The sequence below is a fragment of the Pyricularia pennisetigena genome, chromosome 5 (genome assembly GCF_004337985.1).
Source record: "Pyricularia pennisetigena strain Br36 chromosome 5, whole genome shotgun sequence".
NCBI classification, from domain to species: Eukaryota; Fungi; Ascomycota; class Sordariomycetes; order Magnaporthales; family Pyriculariaceae; genus Pyricularia; species Pyricularia pennisetigena.
The window spans coordinates 1,581,181-1,603,655 of record NC_043743.1 but is presented as its reverse complement, the minus strand read 5'-3'; the positions used below and the strand labels follow the sequence as shown (position 1 = coordinate 1,603,655).

Sequence of the window (22,475 nt, the reverse complement as noted above, 5' to 3'; positions counted from 1 at the left end):
TTTCCGGGGCAGGCACATTGCCTCCCTGCTGACATGGAGTCCGGCTCTCTCTTCTTTGTGTGCAAAGTAGCTGGAGCAAGCACCTGGAACTCTGGAAACGCCAAGTTGGGTTTCGGCGGTGGACGACAGCAAATCTATCAGGTCAATCGATGCGATAGCGAATTCATTTGTTGAATACTGTCGTCGAGATTATCGAAATTATCCATACGACCCTCCCAGATGCATTCATAGCCTGCAAAGGGGCAGGCAGCCGAAAGCAGGATTTTTCTGCGAAAGGGTGCGTGCTGCAGTGTCCAGGTTGTACTAGCGCAGCCGCGAGTTTGACGGGCGCGCCGTCCGCGCCCGGTGCGTAGTAATGGAACAACAATTCGGCTCGGGCGAGCGCCGTCAGCCACCAACAACCCACACTCCAGATGCCGACCGGGACGGTTTTCATCACCATGGCCCTTTCTTCCCAGCAGAAACATCTCCAGCTGCCGCCGGCCCCTCGTCGGCGGCGGCGCCGGCGTCACTAGGGAGACCGCCACCCGAGGATGAGTTCAACATCAAATTCCTCGGGACACATCAGATGCTGTTTAACAAAACCGCCCACCAGAACACGCCATACTCGGTTGACGAGCCCGAAAGGTATGCCGAGGTCAGCGGGCTGGCGTTTCCACAAGTACTGCCGGAAGGAACCATGGCCGGCGGGAGCGCGACGACATCGCCTTCGGTCATGGGAACTTCTGCGGTCGTCCCCTCAACGGTACCGCCAAGTCTGGCACCGAGCAGTCGGAAGGGCACCGTCGATCCATACGCCGAGTACTGGTCTGCAAATGCAGAATACGACCCGAACAACTCGGCAAAAACACCATTCCTCCCCATGTACTCATCTCCATCTACATACCATGCATCGACGCATACTGAGCCTGTCACACACCTCCCCGAACCCGACGAATACTACGGCCCGCCGCCGGGTGAATATTCCAAATCTTGCTACCAAGCACAGTACAACGCGCCTTCGAATTCACAATTCGGCTCACAGTTATCTAGGGAAGGCAATCCCTACCCCGGAGGCGGTCAAATCGTGAAGCCGTGGTGGAAGCGGGAGATGATATGCGGATTGCCTTCCAAGCTGTTCTGGATAATAGTCGGCTGTGTGGTGGCGGCGATCATAGTCATTGCGGCAGTCGTGGGTGGCGTACTCAGCAGTGACGCCAAACGACGGGCTAGCCAGCAGAGCCCAGTAGCTGATCAGGGCGCGATCAACCCTGGCTTGAACTTACGATCAGACTCGGATATTTCTGCTGTCAACTGGACGCAGCCATCGGGAGAGGTCAGACATGGAGTCTTTACGCAGGACACCAACCAGGGAATTCAGCTGTCAGTACAAGAGGACGAGCAGTCTTGGAAGACTTACAATGTTTCCAAGTTCTTGGAAGACGCTGGCAAACCAATCAATGTCAAGCGCGGCTCACCTTTGGCCGCAGTTGTCAGTGGACCGCCATGGTACAACTTTGAGGTTCGCCTGTATTACGTCGACGGAGACTCGTTTCAGATCCAGGAGATCAGGACTACGGACGTCGGATACCAGAAGTGGGAGCGCGGGGACCTACCGAACAAGCCGAACGATCCCAGCAGAGAAGCGGGCAAGACGACGCAGATCGGTGCCGTATGGCATCGCTGTGATCAGTTACCCACCTGCACCGATCATATTTACGTGACGTATCAAAACACGGAGAGGACCATCAAGATGCTCAACTCCAGCGACTGGACCAAACTGACTTCGTTCGGATCAGATACCTTGTCTCGCTCAGCGGTGACCATGTCGGAGTTTTCCGAGTCTCGGGTTGAGGCTAGTGAGATACGGATGTATTATGACAACCAAGGGACTCTTTCCGAATACAAATTCAATAGAAACCAACAGTGGGAGCCAGGTATGTCGATATCTTTGTCTTCCCATGAAGCCTGACCCATCCATTTGTTGCCCAACATGCTGATATGGAAACCTCGTCTGCCCAGGACAACGAGTTGTGGAGAACAGTGTAGACATCAGCGCGCCCAAGCTGGCAAGCGCGCCTTTTAAGCAATCCAAACGCATGCTGTTGCTGCAGAACGACGCCGACGGCACTCTCTACTGCCACGTGTGGGACCAAGTGACCTGGACACGCAACCGCCGAGCGCGGTTCCTCGGCGGGCCATCGCAACTAAGGTTTTCCGCTCTGGCACTGGATCGAGACAGACGGCTCTACGGTGTCGAGCTCGCGTCAGGTGGAGGGGCTCCAGCCATTCACGCGCTGAAGTGGACCGAGGCGGATCCGTTTTCGTTTGAATACATCGGCCAAATAGGTGGCCGTAGATGATGAAGACGTCGGTCTCATGATTTGGCATTTTGGAGCATTTATCGGGTTTGGATTAGCGACTTGTAATGAATTTATTTCCCTTTCTCGACCAAAGTCTGCCTTGTCAACTCCTAGTGGTTGTAGGTTGCTCGTCCTGTAACAAACGGAGCAACACGCCACATTGACGGTGATTGACATGAGCTGTTCAGTTGAACCATCAACTGTGAATGTCTGAGCCTCCCAAAATAAATATCTCAAGGTTTTCTGATGGTGAGTAGTGAAACCTTAGGTTTTGTTTCCCCCCGAACATTCAGACCATATTGTAAAGCTTTTGTATTAAAAATTTGTTGAGTACATACAGCCTCGGCCAAGTGCAGGGATAAAGGCACAACTTCCATACGACGTTAGCCTCCAAAGTCTACACACAATCCTCGAATGCTTGGTGTTGCAGGCTATATTTACCGAAATCACAGGCATTAGTCATTGGCGGGAGCTTTCGTTTTTACTATCTACGGGGATTCAATCAATTGGCGCCTAAATTCGAGTCCTGAGGAAGGAAACCTGTAATTGCCCGCCCATATGTTGCTAAAATCACATAAAAACAACCCCCAAAAACGTTTATATACGTAAACAAATTCCGATTTAGCAAGGTTTACCCGAAAGCATAACAAATTGTTCGCATAATAAAAAAAAAAAAAGCATTCCGCTGCCGCATTATAGGTGTTGTCGTTCCCGCGGGCGGACTGGACCAAAGTTACTGGTATTAGTCTAGTGTAATTATTAACGGGAGCTTTCGTCTTTTGGCTGTGTTTTTGATGCAACACTTGGCACCCCCTTTTGATACAGACTTGACCCGCTATGAGAGATGGTCTCTTTTTTTTTTCTTTTTTTGTTATCGGAGCTGTCGTCCCACTCTGTGTGATTAACACGTCGTATTTTCTTTAAAAACAACTGCCTTTGCGCCGACGTATCTTGCCGCTATTCGTCAGCATCTTCAAGAAAGGCGATAACAAAGGTCAAAACAAGGAAGAAAAGAGAAAAAAAAAAAAAAAAGGAGGGGAAACATGACACCCACGGCTACTACAGTGGCCAGCACCACCCCAATCCAGACAATTTATTCCACCCCAGCCGAAGTGGACGATGCTCATAGGACACTGCATGCAACTTTCCGTACTGGCATCACCAAGGATTTGGCGTGGCGAAGATGGCAGCTCAAGCAGCTGTGGTGGTTGATGGACGAAAACACGGATCGCATACTCGACGCTCTGAAGGCAGACCTCAACCGGCACCACTTTGAAAGTTTGTGTACAGACATCAGGTCTGTAAAATCCGACATCATTTCGCATTTGAAGAACCTCGAGGACTGGACGTCCACACAGCCCATCAACACCGGGATTCCCCTGGGGTCGAGGCTCTTCAAGGCGCGCATTCGCAAGGAGCCGCTTGGCGTCGCCTTCATCATGGGCGCCTGGAACTATCCAGTGATGCTTACGCTCCAGCCAGTCGTCTCGGCCATTGCCGCCGGTTGCTGTGTGCTCCTCAAGCCGTCGGATCTGAGCGTCCACTCGGAGCGGCTTCTGCAGGAGCTCGTGCCCAAATATCTAGACCCACGCGCCATCCGCGTCGTCACGGGCGGGCCGGCCGAGACGGGCCACATGCTCGAGAAGCGCTTTAACCACATCTTCTTCACGGGATCCACCAAGGTCGGCCGCATCGTGGCCGCCGCCGCCGCCAAGCACCTGACGCCGGTCGTGCTGGAGCTCGGCGGTCAGGACCCGGCCATCGTGCACAAGACGGCCGACATTGACTATTCGGCGCGGCGCATCGCCCTCGCAAAGTTCCAAAACGCCGGCCAGGTCTGCCTCTCGGTCAACCACGTCTTTGTCGACCCGGAAGTGGCCGACGAGTTCGTCGAGCGCGTCTCGTACTGGTGCGCCCAGTTCAGCGAGGGTGAGGCCGCGGACCACCTGTGCCGCATCGTCAACGCGCGCAACTTTGACCGGCTCTGCCGCCTGCTCGACGCCACCTCGGGCAAGGTCGTGCAGGGCGGCCGGCGCGACCCCGAGACCCGCTACGTGCAGCCGACGGTCGTCCGCGACGTCACCCTGGCGGACCCGCTCATGTCCGAGGAGCTGTTCGGCCCCATCCTGCCCGTCATCACGGCGACGCCCGACGAGGCCATCCGGGCCATCGGCGACGGCCCGTCGCCGCTGGCGCTGTACATCTTCGCGCGCGACGACGCCTTTGTCGAGCGCGTGCTCGACCGCACCCTCTCGGGCGGCGTGACGGTCAACAACGTCATGGTGCACGTCGTCTTCGAGGACGCGCCGTTTGGCGGCGTCGGCGACTCGGGCTACGGCGCCTACCACGGCCGCCACGGCGTCGACAGCTTCGTGCACCGCCGCCCCGTCGTCCAGACCCCGTCCTGGCTCGACAGCCTCGTCGCCTTCACCTACCCGCCTTACACCATGGACCACGCCGCCAAGCTGCTCGTCAAGAACTCGCTGGGCTTCAAAAAGGGCGAGACCATGGAGGATCAGCGCCGCGTCGCCCGCCGCGGCGGCCTCTGGTATGCCGTCGCCTTGGGTGTGGGCGGCGTCGTGGCGGCCGTCGGTGCTAGGTATTTGCAGGCTGGCTGGTGATGTTGGAATCAAGTATGATGATGATGAGAAAAATGTATATTATTCAAACTGGTGCTTTGTGTATTATGTTTTCTTTTTCTTCCTCTTTAATTTCCTTTCCCCTCATTAATGTGAGGCGATATATGTTTGGGCATATGTGTTACGTTGGATCATACTATGGAAAATCATCATGACCTTTCGTCTTATATTTTATTCAAGGTTTATTTGTCTACTAACCGTCACAAAAGATTGACTTTGATCAGTGCTGCAAAATATTGTATCATTTTTCCTTTCTTTTTTTTTTTTTTTTACTTTGTGTACTGAAGCTTGGCGCCATGTCACCTTAAAAATCGGAGCCTCAAGTATGCTATCGACAATAATAGTACAATTAGGTCTTATTATAACTCAAGGAAAGATTTAAAGAAAGGAAAAGAAACAAACAAATAAAATCGTTCAAGTCCGGTGGTTATATCCCGTTTAACCCAGTGCCATCTGCTGCACCATACACATCAGTATTCTGGATACTGTATCCATTCTTTCTCCTCGTCTCTCTTTTTCTCATTCTATACTAGAGTTGGTATAGCCATCTCACTACTTCGGCTTCGGCCAGACCATTAGTCACTCCTCCTTGACCTCGAAGTCCGAGGGGCGCTCGGCATCCGCCTTGAGCGTCCGTATGATGTTTGCACCAGCCTCAAAGCTGAGCTCGGCGTCGACTTGCTTGGTCCAGAAGAGGTCGGCGCCGGTGACACGCACCGACTTGCGGCGCTCGCGCTCCTTGACGTCGAGACCCGTGGCGGCCTTATTGTTTGCCTCGAGCTCGGCGAGGAACTGCTTGCGCATGACATAGCGCTCCCGCCGCTCACGGCGAATCTGCTCCGACCCGATGCGGTTCAGCACGTTGCGCACCACGGCCCGCGAGAGCAGGTAGACGTGCTCGCTCACAAACACCGTTAGCGGCAGCGACCACCACTCGCCTCGGTGGAGCAGGTGGCCGCCCCAGGTGTCGCGATCGCCAAAAATGTGCACGATGGCCGCCGTCGAGATGCTGCCGGCCCAGGTGAGGAACTCGAGACTTTCGATCCAGGGCCCGATCGAGTCGGCGCGGACCGGGTCGGGTCGCTGCGAACCGTGGCAGATCTTGATAAAGTCGGAACGCAGCTCGAACCAGTTGTTGACCAGGAATCCGATGGGGACCAGGGGCCACACGGGCGAGAACAAGGCCAGGTACCCAAACTGCAGTATCATCTCGAGGTAGTCGGCCTGCACGTCATAGGTTTCGAGGTCGGCCTCATTGCGCGCCCGGCGCAAAAAGTCCGTCTCGGCTGGGTCGTCCGCCATGACGGCTTTGAAGTCGATCGTCTTGGTCCGCGACATGCGCGCAGACCGCCAGTCTCGGTACCAGCTGCGTCCCTTGTGCATGATGTATGGCAGGATGAGCTCCTCGCCCGCGCCAGTGATTTGGCCAGTCACGGTGAGCGCGATGACCTCGTTACGAAGCTTATCCGGGTCCGAACGGAAAGCCGACGTCAGGTGGCTGGCTGAAACGAAGCGGTGAACCAAGGCCTCGAGCTGGGGCACAATGACGTCCCCGAAAGGTACATATACGAAAGCAACCAGGAAAATGGGCAGATAGCTGATGATAAAGTTGAGCACAAAGAGCTTCTGCGTCTGGGACATTTCGTACGTGTCTGCAGTTCTGTGATTCTCCCAATCAGTCAGAGTTGTCGTGACGCCCTCTAGAAAGCCCGAAATACGGGGCAAGAGGACAGCAAGGAGGACGGTAGGGAGATATTCCTAGTGGGTTCGTCAGCCAGACAGGCTCGTTTCCTGTGAAGTTATTCGCTATGCAAGACTTACCAGATAGTATTTGTACGGGCCCTCGTACGCTTCCGATATCAGGACCTCGAGGGCAAACACCAAAACGATGATGCCTCCCAAGCTGACCAGTGATGCAATGAAGAAAGGTATCTGCGGAATCTGCCACACGACCTGTTTCCACTTTGCATAGTGGTGCACCAGCTCACCGGTCTTGTCCCGGGTGATCTTGTCAGGCTGGAACTTTGGCCGGTTGACCTTGAGTTCGCCGGTACCCCTGACGGTCCATCTGATGCCGAGATCTACCTCTTGCAGCTTCCAGTACTCGAGGAAAGTAATGCACCAGAGCTCGATGAGCAGGGCAAAGCCCAGGGAGTACTTGGGCAGCACCGCCCAGGCCAGGAAGCCGGTGACGGCGGGGAAGAAGAGAAAGACAATGTACGTCTGCAGGAAGGCAAAATACATAGCCACCTTGGCGCCGAACAGGTTTCGAATGCGGTCCAGGTCGGTCCTGGTCAGGAATATGCGCTTGCTCAGGTCGATGAGCAGCCCCTGGTTAACCCTTTCGTTGTGTAGAGGGAATATCGACTTTACTCTCTCCCATTTTCCGAGACCTGGCGTGATTCCGGCGCCGCCTAGACTCTTGCTCCAGCTGACCAGATGGTACATGGACAGCAGGTCCTCGGCCTCGAAGGCGCCGTCGACGATCTGGTTCTTGACCCCGACCTCCGGGCGCTCGCTAGAAACTCCATAGAGCCAGTCTTTCACCCTGCATATTTGAATTGTTTGGAATCGATCAGCAATCTAGCTCGGTGACGAGCATACCGTTATTGGTTTTGCCAGTGTAGCACGCACCTTGACTTGTAGACATAGTTCCCGAGGACCTCCCTCGGAGCTTTGACGAATATAAGCAGGGTCTGCTCGTGACCTGCGCGAACTTCGGTGTGCAGACCAACAGAATCGAGGTCGCGGACGAGCTCGCCGAGCTCCTGAATAGCTTTTTCCTGGTCTAAAATTAAACGTAGGGGAGCAAAAGGGCTCGTTATCAGTTACAGTACTAGCACAAGCTATGACGCGCCACCTAAACTTTGTACCAAGTCACAAGAGGGGAGAAAAAAAAAACAAGAATAGCTGGAGAAAACGGATTGACGCACCAATTTCACTGTAATCGTACACCACGACATATTTATCACGGTATGTTATTGCATCCTCATCGATGCGACGAGGTTTCCAATCCGGAGGAGGGGGGAAGACTTCATCTTGGTCGTCGAATTGGAGCTTGGGGGGTTCCCAACCCATTAAGAATAGCTTTTATTTTTGGGGGGTGTGGTGGCCCGTTGACGATGCGGGGGAAACCGATGTAATGAGAGGTTTAATTGGAAGGGCAAGGTGAGTGAAGGTAAGGCAAGGTCCAAGGTCAGGCGGATAAATGCCACAGGCAATCGATATCAAGTTAAATAAAGATGTATGTATTGCAGGAATAAACGCTTTTTTGAGCTAGATTAGAAAAAAATAATAGTTTAAAAAAAAGAAAAGATCGAAAAATCTGCTGCAGTTAGATGACATGCAAGAGACGTCAGTCAGGTGCGAAACAGAACAATCGAATGACCTCAGAAACAGGAAAATTGGGAGAGAGAAAAAAAAAAAAAAAGAGGAAAGAGAAACTAAATTCCCCAATAGTACAGTCCTGAGTTCTAGCTTTACACACGCTTATGTGGGGATGGAAGCAAGGCTTCGCTGGCGCCGGCCTGGGCGTTTCTGGGCAGTCAGATGTTTTTCCTTTGGTGTTTGTTCAGTAATTAAGCGCCCCCCAAAAAAGGAGCCTCCACCCAGCAGCAATGGAAAATCGCAATGTTTTTTCTTTTCTTGGAAGTTTCTTGTGGCTGCAGCCCACTATGAACCCCTTTATCATCGTATCGTTGTGACTGGCATTGGATTTTCTTGTTGGCTGACGCAGCCCAGACATTTGGGGGGAAAAAAGAGCTTGGGGCAGGAGTCGTCGTCATCATGGCTCCGCTCCCCATTTAGAAAAACCCTGGCAACCTGGACCCGTTCCTGCCTTCCTTTTGTTAACCTTGCAAAAGCCACCCGAGCTTGAGCCGCATGCTTTAGCGACAGCGTGTGTGTGGCGTCGGTCCGGGCCTTTGGGGGAAGGTTGTTGTTACAGTACAGTTGTTAACGACAATGCGAGCAATCAGCCACAAAGCCATGCGGGCCCGATTACGCAAGTCACAGTATTAATCATGATCAACCAGCCAACCAGCAGAGTCGGGTGGGGTCACCAAGTCAGAAACCTGGGGCGTTTTGTTCCGTGGTACGGGACGATGCAACATGTACCGATACTTCACAATCCAGGTGTATGGAATTGATCACGATCGGAAATAATTTCGATCTTCCTACTTGCTTTGCCTGTCCTACTCAAAAATACAAATCCTGGTATATTAACAACATGCGAACAATCATGATGATCGTCTGGCTAGCTATATAGCACTACTGAATACAATACGGTGACCGATGACCCTGTTTCATTCCGCCGACGTTTCTCTCTGCCCTTGTTCTAATTTCGAACAAAACGGGTGACGGTTCGGCATACCGGAAGACTCGAAGAATCCTGCGGTATATGATACAAAAGAAAACACTTTGCCTCGCTGCTACTATTACTCACTTAAAGGAATGTTCAGTTTCGAAATGTAGATTACAACCATTTACAACAAGATGCAGAAAGCCACCGAGGCCAGCAGAATCGAAGCGGCCGCGCTTAGTGAGCTCGCCTTGGCGTTCACCGGCGGGATGCCAGGTACTGGGCTCATGCCAGGCTTGGGCATCGTGCCGTTGCTTCCCAGGCCCGGCAAGGGCTTAGTGCCGTTGGTACCTGGTGACTTGGGCATGCCCGGGCCGCCGGGTCCGGGTTTGGGCATTGGGCTAGTGGTGTTGCCGGGCGCAGGCTTGGGCATCGCCGGGTTGGTGCCGTTGCCAGGTGCAGGCTGCTTGGGCGTCGCCGGGTTAGTGCCGTTTCCGGGTGCAGGCTGCTTGGGCATCGCGGGGTTGGTGCCATTGCCGGGTGCAGGCTGCTTGGGCGTCGCCGGGTTAGTGCCGTTTCCGGGTGCAGGCTGCTTGGGCATCGCCGGGTTAGTGCCATTGCCGGGTGCAGGCTGCTTGGGCATCGCCGGGTTAGTGCCGTTTCCGGGTGCAGGCTGCTTGGGCGTCGCGGGGTTGGTTCCGTTGCCCGGCGCCGGTCTTGGCATCGCCGGGCTAGTCCCATTGATGGGTGCGGGCCTGGGCATTGTGGTGTTGGTTCTGGTGGCGTTGGGCCTTATGCCAGGCACGGGGGCCGGGACAGCTGGCGGCGGCATAGGCTTGGTTCCATTTGATGGCGGCGGCGCCGACGGACAAGATCCCGGCTTCGGGGTGCTGGGGTAGTTATCGGTCTGTGCTGGTCCGGGGTTCGTAACCTATAAACCACCAGAGAGTCAGTAATCGGGATTGTTCCTGGTTGTGTTATCGGCAGCCAGTTCCGGTCCGATAATCCCCACGACAGCCCGAGGCAACCCCAGCCCATGCAAGCAAGCTATCTTACCTGGAAGAAGTTACCGGCAACGATCTTATCGGTGGGTATATTGGCGGCCGAGAGGACCTCGGCAACGTTAAAGTCCTCTCGCTTCGTTGCGGCCTTTGATAGGATCCGCATCTGTTCCTGGCCGACGTTGCTGGTGTCGACCAAGACCTGAGTGTACCTGTGGTTGAGTGGCACGCGGGCTGGCGGGTCCGGTCCAATGTAGGGAGCCGCTGCGATCACACGCTTGAGATTCGATACCGGATAGACCGTCGCCGTTCCCGCTGTCGTGTTGACGGTGACGGGCTTGTCAACGGGCACGAGGTCGGTCTGCATCCAGTGCAGCAGGGTCCTGGTCTTGGGCGGCTGCGACGTTGGGATGTCCATGTCGACCATGATGATGGCGTACGACTTGCCCGTCAACTTGTTTTCCGTACCGACAAAAGGCTCCTTTGCCGTCGTCATCTTTGACATGGTGGCACCGTTGAGGGCGGCGACGCTGTCCGAGTACAGGACAAAGAGAGGTGCCTGGACGCCGGGAGAAAAGCCCTGCGGTGTGACAGCCAGCGCAACGCCAGCTGCCGCCAGGATGCTGAGATATGAGAAGATCATTGTGGCAGTGGCTGGTATTCCGAACGATATTGAGCCTGTTGGTGTGAGACCGAATCACGCTTTCCCTACGCAGTTCGTGGGGACTGATGAAGGAGGTGGAAACACGGAAAAATTCCTCGGGATGTCCAGCATATAAACGAACGACAGCCCGGGGCCCACAGAAGGTTGCAACATCTGACTTTTATCATACTTTCCACCACACCACTTGAGGACCAGTTCCATCGTCATCTGTTATCCGTTACCCTCATTCGATCCTGTCCTTGGACGGAACATGACGGAACCCCGTCGCCCCCATCCCGGGGTTCATAAACCAGTCATCCCCTTCCTCGGGACTGGTTGGAATTTCGTGATCATGTACGAAAGTACCGGCGGCGAGATAATGCCGATCGAAACAAGCTCTGCTGGTTTATTTTTTACTCCTCCGTTTGGTTCCTGTACAGAAACCTTAGGAGCCAGTCAGGAGCGAATATAAAGTTCAGACCTCTGCAGGAATCCGGCACACAACGCAGGTTCCATGGGTTTGTGATTGGTCACTAGACTCGAGACGAAGTTGAGATGGTTCTGGCGCCAGACAGGAGGTCCCTGGCGACCTCGCCGGTACAGCCACCAGAGGAGCGACGCGATAGCTCGATATGCCGAAAGATGGTGGTGTTCCTGTCTGTCGATGATATTTGGCGACGGGAGAATATGACCTAATCACTCTCCCAGGGTGTCCTGCGCTTGACGAAATAAGGATTTGACTTGCATAATTTTGACCTCTGGAATACTTTTTTTTTTTTTTCTTCTTGTTCGGCAAACTCGACTGGTACGTCATAGCCACTTCGTATTCTGGGGCCTTTCAAAAGTCTGTGATGGTCCAGACCATCGCTCAGTAATAACAGAGCTGAGCTGGACCGGAAAAACGACAACCCTCTCATTATCAAGCAATTGTTTACTACTGACTAGTATTGTTTTGTTGGTTATTTGCAAAGCAACAAATCGCAATCAGAAAACGGCCGAGCAGAGTACGCCATGACTTTTTGAGATGCAGGGGTGTTGCTGGATGCTTTAAACCGTAAGTGGTACCTCGAGCGAATCTTGGAACATGTGGTATATCGACGGTTGTAGCAACTGAAGAAATTTAGTCATCTCAGCTACCGGCAAGATCTGCTCTGTGTTCTCCTCATCCGTTCCGCGGGCTCAACATTATTTCGGAGGCTCAATCACAATTTGAAATACAGGCGGCGGTGCAATTATTTAGTGCCGCCTGGGAGCAAAGTTCGCTAACAAGTGCATGTGGTCCCTACATATGCATGTGTCAACGGGATAATACAGACCGTTAAGCATGCGCAAGTCTGAGCGTACTGATTCTTTGCCCGTGGCAGTGACGTACATTGACGCTGGGAGAAGGAGAAAAAAAGAAAAAAAAAAGAAAAGGTCACAACATCCTATGTCATGGATCAAACGACAGGTGACACGGAGCAACGCAATCCGACCACCGGAAGCCCCTGGACTGAGTTATTTGGTCCCGTTAGCTTGCCTCGCTGTCCTCATCCGGCCGAGCTACGAGTGTGTTTCTTATATTTAGGACGTACCTGAGATCATCCCTAAAACATCGACTAGAAAACTGGCGTTCGTCCCGCTATCCCTATAGCGGATAACGGATCGACGCTGCTGCAATAGCTAGCCAGGCCCGACTCGCCTACTGTTGATTTTGATTGTGTCAACATTCATACTGGGCGACCACTTCTGGTCTTCCAACGATGGCGGTGCAAGCAGGGCTGTCTAGAACCTCGTCTAGCACCTGCGGTATAATCCGCGGACATCTTCAAGGCAAAATCAGCCTAGAAGAAGTGCACCGGAAGGATCAACTATATTGCCAAGAACAAACTATGCTTTGTGTTTTGTCGTGCAAGGCGAGAGCTTGGGACGGTGAGACGGTGCGCATAGGCCGTTTTGAGCTTGTTAAGATACGATGATAACCTCAAATTCTTTGAAACATAATTTTCAGTAGATTGTTCTAACTCTGGTTACGAGAAGAGGGAAAATCGGGCCTCGCCAAGCCGATGATAAACAATCATGGTGCATTGCAGCGTTTCCAAATTATGGGCTTGTAAGTGGCTGCTATTGGCGATTCTGACATGATGGATACCGCTTACTATCTCGTATCTCATGCAGCGATACAGTAACAATGGCACACATCTGCAAAGATACAGTAGAGCTTGGATAAGATAAATTTCAAGGAGAGAGAGAGAGAGAGAGAGAGACCTGTCTCCGCATCTTCAATGGGCCTACAGGTCTTGGGGACACCATGCGGGGCTGCATATGCAGCTCGGCTTGTTTGTCTGGTACGAAAACGCCGAAGCATCTTGAGAGATGCAACCGAAAAAAAAAAGCCCAAAGTCAGCCTGTCCGCTTCTCGAGCTTGGCGGCAGATTTTCGAGTGACAAGCCAGGGATTGAATAAGAAGAGACTGTTGACAATTGGATTATACTAGAGATAGAAATAGTCTAGACTAGACCTAGACCACAACAAGCTAGATGGATAGCACCCTGTCTGCTACTGTTGTACCGGGGCCGGAAGCGTCGGGATCTTTGGTGATTGGAGTAGATGTCGGAGGTCAGTTACTACCCTCCAGTCTGGGACAGTCTCTTCCTCTCGCTGACTGGAACACGCTCCGTCTTTCCTTCACCAGGCACCAACACAGACTCGGTCCTCCTTGACCTCTCAAAGTCTGGCAGCGATGCGGTGCTGGCGTCGCACAAGGCCTTGACCAATAGCAATGTCGCACTTGGGGTCCAAGACACTCTGCAGGCCCTCCTGGCAGCGGCGGCAAAGGCTGGAGTGGTAGTAGCAACCGCATCCGACGCTTCCGGCGGGTGCGATACATCTTTATCTAAAGTCACCGCCGTCGCCATCGGCACCACGCACTTCCTCAACGCCATCATCGAGCGGGATGCGTCAAGGGTCGAAAAGGTCGCCGTCCTCCGGCTGGCATCACACAACTTTTCAACGGGCACTCCTCCGTTCGCAGACTGGCCCCGATCGCTGGAAAACCTCATCCATGGCTACTCGGCCATCATACCTGGGGGATGCAACATCGACGGGACGCTGATCGCACCTCTCGATGAGGACGAGGTGCGTAGGCACGCCGCCGCCATCAGAGCCGCGGGACTCAGGAACGTGGCCATCGTCGGCATCGGCTCTCCCATGGACGAGCACCACCAACAGGAGAAGCGCGCAAGGGACGTGATCTTGGACGAGCTCGGCGACGAAACCAACGTCGTCTGCTCTGCCGACATAGCAGGCAGCGGCCTGCTGGCCCGGGAGAATGCCAGCATCCTCAACGCTGCCATCCTCAGCTTCGCGCGCCGCACCATCCGCGCCTTCATCGGCACCATGGCCCACGTCGGCCTGAGCTGCCCCCTGTACCTGACCTCTAACGCGGGCCACCTGCTTCCCTTCTCCGAGGCCATGACGGCACCCATCAGGATCTTCTCCTCGGGCGCGACCAACTCCATCCGCGGCGCCGCGTTCCTCGCGGGCTCCGAGGCCATCGACCGCGCGGGGAGCGTCGTGGTCGACATCGGCGGCACCACCACCGACGTCGGCTACCTCCTCGGGAACGGCTACCCGCGCCTGGCCAAGAGCTACAGCGACCTCGCAGGCGTCAAGGTCAACCTCGAGATGGCGTCGGTCGAGAGTGTCGGCCTAGGCGGCGGGTCCACAGTCCGCGTCCACCAGGCCTCGGTCTCGGTCGGCCCGCAGAGCGTCGGCCACGACCTCACGACCGCGGCCCTCTGCTTTGGGGGTAGCCAGATCACCGCGACGGATATAGCAGTGGCCGGAGGAGCCAGGATCGAAGCCACGGGGCTGCGGGACATCGAGCTTGACCAGGCCGTCGTGGCTTCCGCGCAGGCGTGCATTAAAAAGATGATCGAAAGAACCATCGACCGCGCCAAATCCTCCCCGGAACCCTGCACCGTGATACTTGTCGGCGGGGGCTCGATCCTGTGCCCGCGCGAGCTGCAAGGCGTGCGCAAGGTCCTCGTCCCGCCCCACGCGGCTGTGGCCAACGCCGTCGGTGCCGCCACCGCCAACGTGCACGGTGCCGCCGAGAACATCATGTACGGCGCGGACGTAGCGGCAGGGATAGCGGCCGTGAGGAAGAAGGCGGTGGAAAACGCCGTTGCCAAGGGCGGTGACGCGCGGGGCCCGGTTACCGTGCTGCACGAGGAGGTCGCCGGCGTGCCGTACGTGGAGGGCCAGACCGTTATCAAGATTGAGGTTGCGCTCCCCGCCGACCATGCGCGCGTCTACGCCGAGATGCTTCGGACGCCTTTCGAGAATTACGAAAAGGCTGTGGACGAGGAGGCCAGCGGCTCCGCTGAGACTGCGACTGGTGATACCGGGGATGCTGTACAGGTCGATGCGGAAGCGCCAGCTACAAGCCCAGAGGGTTACAGGCCTGAAATAACGCCCGACGGTCAATGGAAGGTTTCCCAGACGGACATACACTTCTTGTCCATCGGCTGCTACATACTAGGCTGTGGAGGCGGCGGGTCGACCTACACGCACCATCTCGAGCTTCGGCAGCTCCTCGGCGCGGGTCACGATGTTAGAATAGTGCAAACTGCGAGCTTAGGTGACGGCGACCTGCTCGTCCCGGTCGCCGGCGTCGGCACGCCCGCGGTGGGAATCGAGCGGCCTGGGGGCGACGGCGTCTACCATGCCATGCAAGAAATGGAGAAGCTGACAGGCGGGCGCTTTAGCAAGCTGTTGGCGACCGAGATTGGCGGTGCCAACGGGGTGGGTACGCTTCTCTGGGGGAGCTCAAAGTACTACGACATACCTACCGTAGACGGGGATCTGATGGGTAAGTTGAGGACGATGCATGCAATATCCACCGATATGTTTCACGCAAGCATAATACATGAAAGTATAGCCTTGCTGACTGAGAGCAGGACGAGCATACCCAAACTTCGAGATGGTCTCGCAGTACGTCATGGGCAATTCTGTAGACGAGTTATTGCCGGTCACACTCTGCAGCGGCACAGGTCACAACGTGGTAATACCGCGTGGGCAGCCAGACGCAGCCACAGCAAGCGCGGCGATCAGGGACAAACTGATCGCCATGGGGTGAGTCAGATACGAGCTGCCAGGCTGCAAAAATGGGCAGCCTGCTTCTAGTCTAGCATCCCTGAATGATCTAGAAAACTGACCGTTCTTCAAACCTCCTTCCCCTTACCTCAGATCCGCCGGCGGAGCGGCCGGGAATCCCATAACGGGTGCCGAGATGAAGCGCTTCGGCATTCCCAACACCTTCTCCCTGGCCTGGCGACTCGGCCGGGCCGTGGTGGCGGCCAAGTCCCGAGCGCGCACATGGTCATTCGCCGACGTTGCGTGGTCCATCATTACCGAGTGCGGCGGGCCGAAGTGCTGCCGGATGCTCTTCAGGGGCAAGATGCGCGGCGTGGAGAGCCGCATCACGACGACGGCGCACAGCATCGGCCAGGTCATCATCGAAAAGGTCGACGAAGAGGATGAAGACGACGGACTGTGTGACGGCGAAGAGGTGGGTTCCGTCATAGAGGTCAAGGTGCCTTTTATGAACGAGAACCTCAGCGTCGTTGGGAGGAACGCTGAAGGTACTGAGAAGGTGCGTCGCAGAGAGTGTGGTCTCACCTTGATTTTTTTTTTTTTTTTTTTTTTTTTTTCACTTGAAATCACATACTAACCTGGTCCTCTTCCTGATCCAAAGGTCCTTGCCATGGTCCCCGATCTCATCATGATCCTCGACATATCCACTGGCGAGAACGTGGGCGTGCAGGATTACAGGTACGGCCTCAAGGTAGCAGTCATGGCCATGGCTCCTCACCCAGTCTGGACCACGAAGCGAGGCCTCGAGATCGGAGGACCCAAAGCCTTTGGCCTCCCATACGAATACGTCCCGACGCTCGAGTACAGCAAACCCCGAAGCGTGATTGACGAGTTCCAGAGCCCATGTGCCACTGCTCCATGATGGGGGAGTAGTCATGTGAGCTGTATCCTCAAAGGATCAATTGCACGACATGGAGATATGGGGAAGATAGCGGCGAGGTGTGGGGGCATTATGTTTGCGCCTGACACTGGGGACCACAAAGAAGAAGAAAAAATCAAGGAGTTTGTGGCCGCTTCGCATCCGCTTTTCAATAGTGCCTGCCGCACCACTCGGGCGTCGATGCAGTTGCCACGCAGGTTGAAAATGGGACGGAAAGAGCACAGCGCCAGAATATCATTGGGCAAGCACATGGCGCCCCCTCAGCTCGATGGACAAACAATCCAAACGGTGTGGTTTTGACTGTCTGTCTTGTCTTTCCGGGGCTGAACGACGGGCGGGTTGTCCTCCCCAGATTCTACAGATCTAACAAGTTTGCGGGGGGTCTAGACTAGGGGGAGGGATTTTGCCTCGACATAGCCTAGTCGGCCCCCCCTTTTTATTTCGTCTTGACGGCTCACCACTAACTTGTGGAGCCGAGGGCCGTCTTCTCCGATTTTGCGCTCCTCCGCGGGGATGAATGGATTGGCGAATTCTGTCGTTCCTACCTTCCCTCTACACCAAAGCAAGGAAGCAAAAGACCACCACACCACCGTAGTAGTCCAATAATTATTAGTCTTGAGGGGCTTTCTCGCAACTAAAGCAGAGAACCAAGAGAGTGGAAAATGCCGACAGGTTCGACGCTATCTCGCCAAGAGATTGGCCACGCGTACAACACTCCTTCTTGTTAACCAAGAAGCTAGCTAACGCATGCAGCCGTGTCAAATCCCCTTGGCAGATTTGCCCGCCAATGTCACAATCCATTCGCACAGGGATAACAATAAGCTTGAAATGGCAACCCTTTGGACGAAAGGCCGGTCATGCACTCTGGTTTGTATGGGCCCCTTGAATTTGATTTATGAAGTAATTACTGCGTAGTCCGTTGGTCAGTGGATTTTTTTTTCTTGTCCTCTTGTTCGGGATTCTATGTTGAACGCTGTGGAGATGATTTTGCACTGTTGAAATTATTTTCCATCGCAATCGGTATTAATCTCCGCGGCCGTATTGCAAGTCTCAGAGGGAATACCTAGCCTGCCATCGATTCAAAAGCTGGGAGAAGCACGAGTGCGAAACAGCAGAACACTTCTATCGTTGAATAATACCCTTATTCAACCATCCGAATACGAATCTCCAAATCTGGTAAAGTCGGCCGAGGAATGATTAGGTGCATGGCGAGCTGAAGAAAAAGAGGAGACGAAAAAGAAAGAAAGAAAGAAAAAAAAAAACGGACAGTGCATGGACTACTCTGCTTGTCTTTTTTTCTTTCCTTTATGTTTATCTGTGTGTCTTGACTCGGAAACAAGCCGTTTGGCGGCGCGTGCCGAAAGCTTGCATTGCTTCTCTTTCTTGTGTTTAGGGCCCTTGGAAAGTCACACGAAATCAAGAAACAATATGGGACTCGGAATAAAAATAAAAATAAAATAAAAGATTAGCGCCACCAAAAGGAGGTGACAAGAGTCAGAAAAACATAGATGGCGGCTAGTGCATTTGGTTTGCGGCGGCCACCCAGGTTCTGGGCCCAAAGGCGCCGAGCTAAAAGTGTTCCGATTATCAACGACAAAAACAAAACGACACCAACACACGCGCGCGCGTGTAAATGGTTTTTTTTTTTTTTTTTTTTTTTCTCTCTCTCTCCCACTGTTGAATGATGGCTGCAGGTCTAGATCCGGGCTTCCATGGTCTACTAACGTGCGATAGTCAGGGATGTGCTGTCATTTATCTCGTGAACAGTTTGAGGGGTTTTCCGGTTCTGCGCAGCCACATCCAGACCCGTTCGTTTCCGCTATGAAAGAACCATAACCAGGAACACAGTCCGGATAGGACTGGATCGCCCAGCGACAAAAGTCATGGCCTAGTCCCGCCGCAAGCCCAAGATAGGTATAGATTCATGCATCCGACTCAGAGAGGCACATAATTTTCCTTGTGCTGATCGCATACATTTCTCCTGTCTATCTTTGCTGACTGTTTTGTTGATCGCGCGAGTTACAATTCTGTTTAAATCATGTTTAATCTTATCCGACGATGGGATGCTTGTTTCGTTGAAAATGCGCACTACGATTACGATACTGTGGATACCTTGACACATTACTGATATATTAGATAGTCTTGGAAGACAAGCTGCGTCGGTCCATGAATCCGGATAGTGTACTATTACGTCAGGAAAAATATAAAAAATCATCATTATTTGCTTGATGCAGGGACAATTTTGTGCAAGCCTTTGGTTTTTCACCGATCGCAAAGAACGAGAAGGAAGGGTGGTGCACTAAGTGAAAAAAAACAAAAATAAAAAAAAAAAAAAAAAAAAAAAAACAAGAAATTACAAGAGAAAACAAGCTCAACTGCCCACTGTTACTGGCAGCCTTAGGAGGACCAAGTGTGTGGGACGCTGGGATCCGATGCTTAAGTTCAGGCTTTTCCATCTGCAATTGTATTTGATTGTTTCCCCAGCAAGATTATGTCGTCAATTCAGACGGAGACTGCGGAGGGAACTCGTTTCGAAGACAATCTTGCTTCTTCGGACACCCTTTTCTGTGTCTCGCTAAAAGTGCCACTGTAGGGTCGTACTGCGTGCTGGCTTTGAGCTCCGCAAAAAAGCTTGCCCCAGAGATAGTGCTGTTGAAGGTATCGGCAAGTTCTCTAAGAGTCCAGTCGGTGGGGTTGTTTAATGGCTCCTTACTCGAGATCTACATAGTACGCAGTAAAAGGCGGCGGCAGTGCAATTGGGACATGGACTAAGTCACTATGGACTTTGCGGTGACGACCGAAGTTTCGTGGCGGGTTCGTTTTTTTTTTTTTTTTTTTTTTTTTTCGGGAACCTGCACCTGCATTAGTCCCGCTTTCCAAAGCCAACTTATCCTTCCCCCTTAATCATGCTCCTACTATTGCTTTCGCTGCAAGAGTTGCTGCAAGGAAGGGTTCGGTAGCATTCATTCACATGGAAGAAAGGACCGCAGAGGAGCAGTGTTCTGGTTGGCTGATGAGGTGCTATCTCGGCACAATTGGAATTATTGTTGGTGTGTTGTGTTGCGGTTGCTACTTTGGGTGTCTTTCCTCCATTGCTTGGACTGGGGGCCAGGGCTACATGGAACCAGTATGCCTAGAGTAAAGGTAGGCAGTGACTCGTTTTTTCTCGAATGAAAAGGGTTTTTTTTTTTTTTTTTTTTTCCCCTTTTACACCAGCGGTTGCGCGATTGCTTTGGTTTTTTCGTTTCTTTGTGTGCCCACTATCCGGGTGAGTGGCATGATCATCCGTTGCCATTTACTATGGACTAGGCTAGACCTAGACTTACTTGGCTTGGGAAACATTTCACTCCACTGGCACTGGCGGGGACTCTATCGCGTCGGCAAAGAAAACAAAGTCCTTTTGATCAACACCGAACCAGGTGGCGACTTCCTAATCGTAACGGTCTACCCGATCATGGTGCATCGTTACCATACCCGTTGCCAGTTGACTGTTTACAGAGGGGCGCATAGCGTACTCGTGGGGCTGGCCGCTTTATGCTAAGGCTTTAAGCCGCCGTGACCAAGGAAATCCTCCAAGATGCGACAGCTCGCTTCGAGGCTTTTTGTTATTTTTGCTCATTCTTTTTGGGATGATACGACCGGACTTTTCAACTTGTGAGGCGATTGGGATCCATTCTCCCAACCGCTGCACGGTACGCAATTGGTGTTGCCTTGAAATAGAGTTTACTTCACGTAGCACATCCATCAACGTACTTATCAAAGCTATCATAGACATTTGAGGCTGATACTGCGCACCAATCCGGGCCTAGCAAGATCAAGTCCTCTTCTAATCCTGAGTCAAAAGCGAAAACGAACTTAAAATAGCTGGCGTTGACAAGCGAGCTTCAGATGCTTGTCCAAGTCACAAGAGCAGCATTGATATCATGGCAAGACGCTCTCTCACATGTCGACTCATCTCGTTCAACCATTCCTGTGGAGAACACACAATAAAAGCAGTACAGTACTCTGTAAGTTCGCAGTGGCATTGTGCGTTGTATTCAGTTGGTTGTCAGTTTCTCCTCTTGGTGTCAAGCGTCGTCTTGGCTGCGCACATACCACTCTCTATCTGCCAATTGGTGGACCATTCGGCAGAAGGGACCCGCTAGTAAAGAACCAACAAGTGCTGTGCAGTATCCATAGGCCTCGTTGGGCGCGGGCGGATGCAACACAAGTGCTACTTAACAATTAGAGAAAAAAAAAAAAAAAAGCCGAATGGCACCATTTTAGCTCTGACCTCGTCCCTCTCGGTCACGCTAAATGCAAAAACAGACAGACAACAGACGCGGTTCACCTGTCTTTGTTTCCGTGCGCTTGGTCGAATGCACATATTGATCGGTTGATTGATTGATTATTGACTTACCTAGGCGACCATTCTTTGTTGGCTTTTGCTCTTCTAACACTGTGGCTGTGCTGAAAACAAGATCTCCTCAAACCAACTTATTCCGTGCATTGCAGAGACTTCACCTAGCTTACTGTAATCAACGTTTCAATCAACAGCAACGGCAACAGCAACGGCAACGACAACAACTGTACGGGACCAGATACAGTATGCAATGTATGGGATGCTGGTCCTTGTCTGGGATAGCCCGGCTGATGTGGTACTCGAGGCGCCTTGCCACCCCCACTAAATCTCGTCTAGGTACGAGTGCGCAGCAATCAGCTGTCGAGCTCAGCAAAGTCAGGTACTGCCTACGCTATTTATGCGAACACCACATGGTGGTCTGTCTGCTCTGGGTATAGCTCTGGGGGCACCCCTGCCATTGAATGGAACCCCCTGTAGCACTTGTACAGTGTGGATCAATCCGCTAATTTCCTCCATCGGTCTCCCCTTACAATGCTCGCTCACCCTCCCTTGGATTTCCTAGGTCGGTCTGGTTCTCTTCATGTTGCTTCGGTGGATCCAGGGGACACCCGCAGCTGCAAATTGATGAGCCTTGACTCGCCTTCTATATGTCGCCCTATCAGTTCATAGAGGAGCCGTCCCGTCGTATCAGATACCCCTTCCAGTTTGTGTTTTCTTTTGATCGATTCCTCCTTTTCGCCGACGCCAATTGTGCCAGACAGCCAGCCAAAAGCCAGCCCCCAGCTGGTGCTTCCGAAGCAGCATATCTCCAAGCTCCGGGACGGTTTGAACTGCATCTCGATTTGTCTCGCAGCCGAGAGGATCAACCTGCCTGCCGCTTCCTCGATCATCGCCAGAAGCCACCGAGACTCTGAACAAGACGTCAACACGACTTGGGTCGACGACAACTTAGCAAACGATAGGGGCAACGGCGACGATCAAGATCAATTGGCTCTATATCGGCTCGCCCCTTCTTGGCAACCGAGCCAGAAATAACCATCGTGAATGCCCATCCTTCATTCCTAAAGCGCCCCCTTTCCTCTCACGCCCATTCCCTTTCCCTTGCCAACCGAGGGTTTGGGCTGGGTTAGAGCGAAATACTCGAGGGCTGCTTGACTTTCATTGTTGTCTTTGTCAAGTTTGAACACAA

The 22,475-nt window shown here is 53.1% G+C and overlaps 5 protein-coding genes across 5 annotated transcripts; 3 read left to right on the top strand and 2 right to left on the bottom strand.

The window, feature by feature from the left end:
* Window positions 1-355: 355 nt before the first annotated feature.
* PpBr36_08426 (uncharacterized protein) lies at window positions 356-2,342 on the top strand (the record flags this gene model as incomplete). The annotated part of the gene is made up of 2 exons (XM_029895557.1): window positions 356-1,916; window positions 2,002-2,342. The coding sequence occupies 2 exons, from the start codon at window positions 356-358 to the stop codon at window positions 2,340-2,342; spliced, it is 1,902 nt and encodes a 633-aa protein (XP_029747536.1).
* Window positions 2,343-3,385: 1,043 nt separating this feature from the next.
* On the top strand, window positions 3,386-4,963 carry PpBr36_08425 (uncharacterized protein; the record flags this gene model as incomplete). The annotated part of the gene is made up of 1 exon (XM_029895556.1): window positions 3,386-4,963. One exon carries the CDS (start codon window positions 3,386-3,388, stop codon window positions 4,961-4,963), a length of 1,578 nt encoding a protein of 525 aa, XP_029747535.1.
* A 597-nt stretch (window positions 4,964-5,560) lies between these two features.
* Window positions 5,561-8,059, bottom strand: PpBr36_08424 (uncharacterized protein; the record flags this gene model as incomplete). The annotated part of the gene is made up of 4 exons (XM_029895555.1): window positions 5,561-6,739; window positions 6,803-7,529; window positions 7,616-7,769; window positions 7,915-8,059. 4 exons carry the CDS (start codon window positions 8,057-8,059, stop codon window positions 5,561-5,563), a joined length of 2,205 nt encoding a protein of 734 aa, XP_029747534.1.
* A 1,406-nt stretch (window positions 8,060-9,465) lies between these two features.
* PpBr36_08423 (uncharacterized protein) lies at window positions 9,466-10,925 on the bottom strand (the record flags this gene model as incomplete). Its single annotated transcript, XM_029895554.1, has 2 exons — window positions 9,466-10,212; window positions 10,338-10,925. 2 exons carry the CDS (start codon window positions 10,923-10,925, stop codon window positions 9,466-9,468), a joined length of 1,335 nt encoding a protein of 444 aa, XP_029747537.1.
* A 2,519-nt stretch (window positions 10,926-13,444) lies between these two features.
* Window positions 13,445-16,926, top strand: PpBr36_08422 (uncharacterized protein; the record flags this gene model as incomplete). The annotated part of the gene is made up of 5 exons (XM_029895553.1): window positions 13,445-13,523; window positions 13,600-15,780; window positions 15,869-16,043; window positions 16,158-16,563; window positions 16,666-16,926. The coding sequence occupies 5 exons, from the start codon at window positions 13,445-13,447 to the stop codon at window positions 16,924-16,926; spliced, it is 3,102 nt and encodes a 1,033-aa protein (XP_029747195.1).
* Window positions 16,927-22,475: the final 5,549 nt, after the last annotated feature.